Source organism: Callorhinchus milii, unplaced genomic scaffold, assembly GCF_018977255.1.
Source record: "Callorhinchus milii isolate IMCB2004 unplaced genomic scaffold, IMCB_Cmil_1.0 Scaffold20, whole genome shotgun sequence".
Taxonomy (NCBI): Eukaryota; Metazoa; Chordata; class Chondrichthyes; order Chimaeriformes; family Callorhinchidae; genus Callorhinchus; species Callorhinchus milii.
This window is the reverse complement of record NW_024704761.1, coordinates 3,331,858-3,338,895: the sequence shown is the minus strand read 5'-3', so window position 1 is coordinate 3,338,895 and position 7,038 is coordinate 3,331,858. Positions and strand designations below refer to the sequence as shown.

Here is a 7,038-nt window from a genome sequence, read left to right as displayed (position 1 = left end):
TGTTTCATATTATTTCCCCATAAGCTTGGCTGCTTCCATAGTTTACCAATTTAAAGAGCGGCACCGCTTGCAATGGTTAAAGCAAATGTGGCTGCAGCGAGCAATGTACTCAACACTCTTAATATGTCAGATTGCAACAAAGCATTTTTGTGCACACAGACCCTTGAGCGTCCAATGTAACCTGCCAAATTCACATCCAGGTGGCACTTTTCTGCTCGTATCAGATGAGGCTTTCACACGAGAAAGACAAATGTTGAAATATAATGGAATTCAGATGCGAGCTCCACCATCCAGCAGTTCTGTTCTAATTTAATATATCTCCGATATTTGAGACCCAATGAGCAGAATTGCTTGTGTGCATTTCCCAATCGTACAGAACTCAACTTTGAGTCTGCATTTGTCCAACAAATCTGCCTTATACTTCCACATTGCTGTATTGTACCATCTAAAGCATTTGTCTGAGTCCAAAATATGCGAGATATTTAAACATCAACACCTCACTTGTTCTAAACCATTGCTGCACACCATGTGGTCTCCTGGCACAAAATCTCTTCCCTCTGCACTTCACACGATGAATATTCCCTTTGTTTCTAATCGCTTGTTAATTAACATTAATTACATATTGCTTCTTTTCAGGATTGTGCACTACTTACCAGTTGCTAAATACTAGCAGCTCTTTCTGAACGTCCTTCTTTCTTACACAACTTTGTGTCATTTGGACACTTGGGCATTCTCCCTCTGATACATTCGGAGTTATAACTTAAGTATAAGCTGTGAAGAAAAGGAGGCAAGCAACTGCACAGGCTTATAGCTATTAAACACTGTATTCCAACCAGCCCTCCTGGAGGAGGGTGCACAGAGCCCGTCTCTGGCCTGTCCTGGTATGGGTGGGGGGCTCTAGCCTCTCTTCCTGGGACTTTCAAAACTGTGGGTCATTTTAATTTTGCTATAAATTCTTTAACAAATGTTTCCTGAAAGTGGAAATGCACGGTACTTAGCTGAGGCTAACACCTATTAACATCGATGTATTATTGCATGCATTTTTGTGGAGAAGGACTTGTGCTCGGCTTAAGTACCATACAGGTGCTTGTAAAGTGAAAGTGCTCCTTGTGTTGACAGTATTTTTTTTTAAGTGCTGACTTTTGACTAGAATTGAATTACAATTTTAGTTGGCAGCCAGGATATTTTCTGTAAGTACAAAACGTTCTGATTGTTGATAAGGGCGTTATCTGTGTCCAGTCAAACAAACTACACTTATCTAAATTGTTGTTCCTTACATGATAAAGACCAGTTTTGCCAGCCTTCGTGTTGGGCGGGGCACAGTGTCTAGCCCAGATGAACAATTTAATGTGTGTTTTATATATACACACTTAACAAATCTATTAGAAAAAGGGCAATGTTGTAGAACGCATTAATTTAATGGAAGTGTTCAAAGTAAATCTGTTTTCCTTTTTCCTTAAAGGGGCCAAAAGGTCACAGCCCATGGACTGGAGTGCTCAGTTCTTGCAGACGTCACAAAAAATAATTCAATTTGCTTCTGGAAAGAGCCTCAACCGAATGACACGATCATCTACGTGGCCGGGCTTTTGATTTGTTCCGTATCCTTATTCATACTGATCGATTGTTCCACTTAGTCACTGCAAAACCGTGTCTAGTCGGAGCACAAAGCTCTGACCAATGTTCAATTCCTTTACAATTTTTCAAGATATTGTCATGTCGACTTTCTGGAAAGTGTGTACAACATGGCACAGAGACCATATGTCATTGTTGGTCTGCACTTTGACCAGGTGGGCACAGCTTACACCACTTACCCGTGTCTGTCTATACATTCCTGTCACCTTTATCTGTAAAAGCCAGAATTAATTTCTCCTAGAAAACTTTTTTCTTGTCAGGATAATTTACAGTTGTGCTTCTATTCTCACTGTTAGTAGGAATATTGTGTCAAACTCTAGCAGCTAGCTGCAGCATAGTTGTGCTCTCTTAAAACAACTGCATGATTGCAAAACCAATACTCTTTTAACAGCTTTTTTATTATTTCTTTCGGTATATTGGGCAGAAAAATTGGATTAGAATTGGAAGAATACTAGTGATGGAATGAGCAAACTCAAAAGCTGACCTTTAAGTTGTTCGAAATGTCCTCCTGGCGTGAAAGCCTTATTGTATTTAGACCGTGGAAAGGATATCATCAACAACATCAAATGCCTCTTAGCTTTTTAAATAAGGTTTGAGTGATGACAACAGCACCATCCAGTAATGCAATTTCCTTCCTTTAAACAAATGAATCCTGCTCTGACTCCTGAACACACTGCAGAGTGTACTCTACCCTACTATCAATGACTGTGCCTCTTAACAATACAGTGAGTGCATACTGCTGCATATGTAGACAGCAGAAACAAAGCAATGTTTGCAAACTACCGAATGTTTACGGATGAAGAGCAGGTTCACTGTTGTGTATACCCGCTGAGCCATTCACTCAACTGTTTTTAAATAACTGAGTATGAACCATTTAAAATATGCAGATTTTGTTGAAACAATGGCCGTATCTAGTATTTAATTTGTTGTTGTGTGTCAGCTCGTCTGTTTGCTGGGTCACACGGAAGTGTGTGCTGATCACATGATTGCATCCCATGGAGAGGCGGGAGTCCAGCTAACACAATCGGTTACATTCTGCTAGATGGATTAGTGCTTGGATCAGCTTGTCTTGTGCCTTCTAAGCTCTGGTATTTTTTATTCAAGGCCTTTTTTCCTCTTGTAGGAGGTGAACCGATACAAGGGGAAGAATTACCCAATCATGAATATCCACGAGAGGACACTCAGTGTGTTAGCCTGCAGAGTGAGTGCAATGTCATTTTAAAATAATCCCAGAATTTAGACATCAGATTTGTAATCGCTCTGAAAATTTAGTCAGATCAATTGCTTACATATTTGGATTTTTTTAATCTCCTGCCAATAAAAAATATTTTTTCCCCCCCCACCAGTATGTGTCGGAGGTAGTGATAGGAGCACCGTATTCTGTGACTGCAGACTTACTGGACCACTTCAAGGTAGGATTGTCTGAAATGGAAATCTTATTTGTTAAGTAAAGCAAATCATGGCCCATCTTCGTTCCAACTTGTTAAACAATGATGTAATTGAACCCACTAGTTCTATAGCCCCGTTCAAGTGAAACAATCAGCTGACTGGTAATGTGGTTAAAATAATAATGTGGACAGGGTGGTTAAGATTCAACACTTGATGTAAGACTTGACTTCCCAGTAACAAGGCCCCCTGATATTTGCTGCCGATGTAAAGAACGGCCATTTGGAGGTGGCTGATGTCGGTGGAACCACAACCAGAATGAGTTATTGAAAGGAAAAAGCAGGATATTTCTTCAGTTCTGCAATAATCATTTCATGATGGGGTGTTTTATGAAAACAATTGTGAAGCAAGTACTGTAGCAAAGCTGCAGCTGGAAACAGCTTTACAAAACAGCTTTTTTCTTTTGTGTGTATTTCTGCTTATCGGGATGATGGATTAACAGTACTGGAGAATGGAAAAGTGTTTCTGCTTTGCACCGAGTGACGACATGAGGTACACTCCAGGTAACGGGCAATGCAGAGCTCCCCTGGTATTTCCTATTTGCTTAAACCCAGTGTTGAGCACTCTATCAGCAGCAAATTGAGTTTCTGGGGCTTGTTCCCACAGCATGAAACATGAAGGCAGCTTGGTGCTCTGATGGAAATGGACTTCAAGCGCCCAAGGTTAATGAGTCCCTTAAGCACAGTATGAGCTGAAAGACTCATCCCATCTGTCTGGGCTGGGTTCCAGGCCACGTCCAAGGACTGAGAGCACAGTTTACTAAACCCACTGAGACATTCAGCCCCCAACTCCATCCTCTAGTTTGAAAATGTCTAGCCTCATGGACTAGTTGTTTTTGCCATTATCTTGTAGTTAGTCTGTGTGAGTACTCAATCCGCTTGTGCATTAATTTACTAAACAGACGTGTTTGAGGATTTGGGGATGTCTTGAATGTCTTTAGTGGGGGAGAAGAAGGCTAAGTGAAGATTGGTGACGTGACCTTGAAGAGGCAAATCGGATCAAAACTCGGCTGCTATTTATTCATTTATTTAATCCAAGGTGATGAATGACCTGTAAGAACTGTTTGCGAAGTGAAATCCGAAGACATTCCAGCTGTTAGATTGCACTAGTGACTAATTACTGCATTGACCAAGCTATTGTTTTCTCTCAAGGTTGACCTTGTCTGTCATGGAAAGACTGAAGTAATGGTGGATAAGGATGGTGCTGACCCTTATGCAGTAAGTTGGAACAATCTGATCTCTAATATGAGCTAATTAATTCATGAGTTTCATTCCCTAAAATAAAGCCTCCTGCACTCCATCCAACATTCTCTGAAATAATTACCTTTTTTGTGATCCACTTGGCTGCAATGCAAGTAAGTTCGGGCTGTTTGCAGGTGGTGCATGTTTGCCTGTATGTAGTCTTCACTGTGAACTGATGGTTTCCATTTTCAGAGTGTTTTTCACATCTCAAAGCATTGGACAAATGCAGTCATTAGCACAGAGAAGGGGTAAAGGACATTTAGTAGATGTTGACCAGACACAATTGAAGGGGAAGAGGTTGCAAAGCCAAGTGACTTTGGAGTTCCAGACGGCCAGAACTTTTAATTACTTTGCAGTAAACAATCATCCTTGCATTTGATTATGCCTTTCACATCAGGACAACGTCTCCAACCACTTCACAGGATTTGCTATAAAGTTAGTCACACTGTGAAAAGGAATTGGTGAAGAGTCAGGCGAACGCTGCATCGTTTATACTACACACCTACTTCAGCAGCATTGTCTGTTGTATGTTAAAACTTGGCGCCATCTGAAGAATTGCTCATGCACAGTGCTCTTCTCCAAGTAACTGAGATAACAGCGAGCTCCAGCCATCTGCAAGGCAGCTTTCCTGACAAATCCAGCAAAAATTGCCGTGGTGCTTAAGTTTGATGAGCCACTGAGTCTGGTTTAGAATTCCATCCCTGTTGTAATACCCTTTCATTTCTGACCTCAGGAAGCCAAGCAACGCAACATCTTCAAAACCATCCACAGTGGCAATGAGCTCACTACAGATCACATTGTTCAAAGAATAATCAAGAACAGGTGAGTGAGGGCAGAGTCTTTTCCTACTATGTTGCAACACCAGATACATTGGATCACTCTGTAATATCACTGGCTTTAAGCCAGCGATGTCTTGTGAAGAAGGTTGTGGTATGAAAGCGATAGCTGAAAATGTTTCTCAGTTGATCAAGATACCTGGTAGCTCGCTGATGAAACCTATTAGAAATGTTGGTTTGCAGAGTGGCATTTTCCTGTTGGCAGCTTTAAGGCTTCTCTTTTCAACTTGCTTTCTTAATGCATTCGTCACCTGTGTTTGGAGAAAATGCATTAAGAATTAATTTCTGCAGCAGTACATTTGTTTTTGTTCGGTGTTCTTTTTTGTTCCCAATGTAAAAAACAATCTTCCTTTCTGTTGTCATTGAAGGCTGCTGTTTGAAGCGAGGAATCAGAAGAAGGAAGCGAAGGAGCTGGCGGCTATCCAGGCCGTCAGGAAGAGGAACGAACAGCTGAAGGAAGATGTCCCTGATGAGGGCAGCAATGAATAGACTTTTCTGACAAAACTGAAATATCCACTTGTGATGTTTGTTTACACCAACACACTACATTTTACAAACACTTTCTTTAACACTCGGTTTTTAAGGTTTACCGTGTTTTGGCATTTTAACTTTACAATGCATTTTACTTGACAAAATATGAATACTTTTTAATAGTTCTAACCGCTAAAATGATGTGCACTGAAGGGCATTCTAAAGACTTTGCATGTACTAAACCAAATTACTTGTAAATATCCAAATAACTGTGATTATAGAGTCCCGCGCTGTAAAAACAAATCCGTTCTATGTGTAATTTAAATTAGTTATAAATTCTATTTATTCTTGTTCTGTTGACTTGGAGAAAGTCTAACACTGTAGACTATTCAAATATCTTATGTTTTTGCAGAAAATGGATTTTATATATATAATATAAATATATATATCATGCTTATTTCTATTTAAAGATTTTTTTTAAGATCAACAATTAAAATACAAGCGTTGTTGGTGTTTTCTAAATTTTAGACTTTAACTGGTCCTCAGATAGTGAAACATGATTTTATTTTATCCTGGTCTGGAAGGCAATTGACTCACCCCTTGTTGTTCTCTAGACCCATAAAATTATGAGCCAAATTCCATTTTGTTCTCTCCTCCACAATGTAGCTGAATGGAAAGTTGAGGCATTTCATTTCAAACTCTTTTTTACTACAATCCCTGGGTGCAGTGTGTGTTCGGAATTTATTCTCTGGGAGTGTACAATATTGAAGGTCCCAGTGTCGAGTTACTGTCACCATTATGCACAGTTGATGTGATCTCAAACGGTTTGCAAGTGAAATCTGAATCAATGTTTAAAAAAAAATAAAAGCCAGCATGTATGCAGGGTAGCATGTTAAACCTATTCTTCCACTACACTGGGGTTGGGAGGGAGGGCGGCAAAGAAACTTGGAGCAAATTCTGAAGACTTTTGAGGGGCATCGTATAATGAAAATTATAGGTTTGGCAAATTTTTTGTATTTCAAAATTCCTTAAAACCTTTTTATTGTGCATCCTTATTGTTCTTGGTGGTGATTCATTATCATGTCAGTGGCAGTGATTATCGTTGTTTGACAATTAAACCGATCTTTTTAACGCCTCTGAGACAGACCTTTGCTGATTTCACCTCAGAAATGACTTGTACTTCCATTATTTGTTTCCTCGCTGGTTCTGGAGAGCACTGTGCGTGCATGGTGTGTTTTTATCTGTTAGCTTTTAGCGTACAATAGGCTGTAGCATTGCTTTTTAAAAATGGATACAGCGACCATGACCTCCTTTTAAACTGTTCAGTTTGTAAATTGTAATTCTCATAAAAAACGTTTTGCTGTTTGTGTGCCGTTTTAATGAATGGATGTCCTAAACTGGTCTATAAATAA

The 7,038-nt window shown here is 39.7% G+C and overlaps 1 protein-coding gene across 1 annotated transcript; it reads left to right on the top strand.

Annotated features, from left to right (window-relative positions):
- Positions 1-1,718: 1,718 nt before the first annotated feature.
- On the top strand, positions 1,719-6,617 carry LOC121850510 (ethanolamine-phosphate cytidylyltransferase-like). The gene is made up of 6 exons (XM_042342579.1): positions 1,719-1,787; positions 2,756-2,833; positions 2,979-3,044; positions 4,230-4,295; positions 5,053-5,141; positions 5,524-6,617. Exons 1-6 carry the CDS (start codon positions 1,743-1,745, stop codon positions 5,642-5,644), a joined length of 465 nt encoding a protein of 154 aa, XP_042198513.1. The 5' UTR covers positions 1,719-1,742; the 3' UTR covers positions 5,645-6,617.
- Positions 6,618-7,038: the final 421 nt, after the last annotated feature.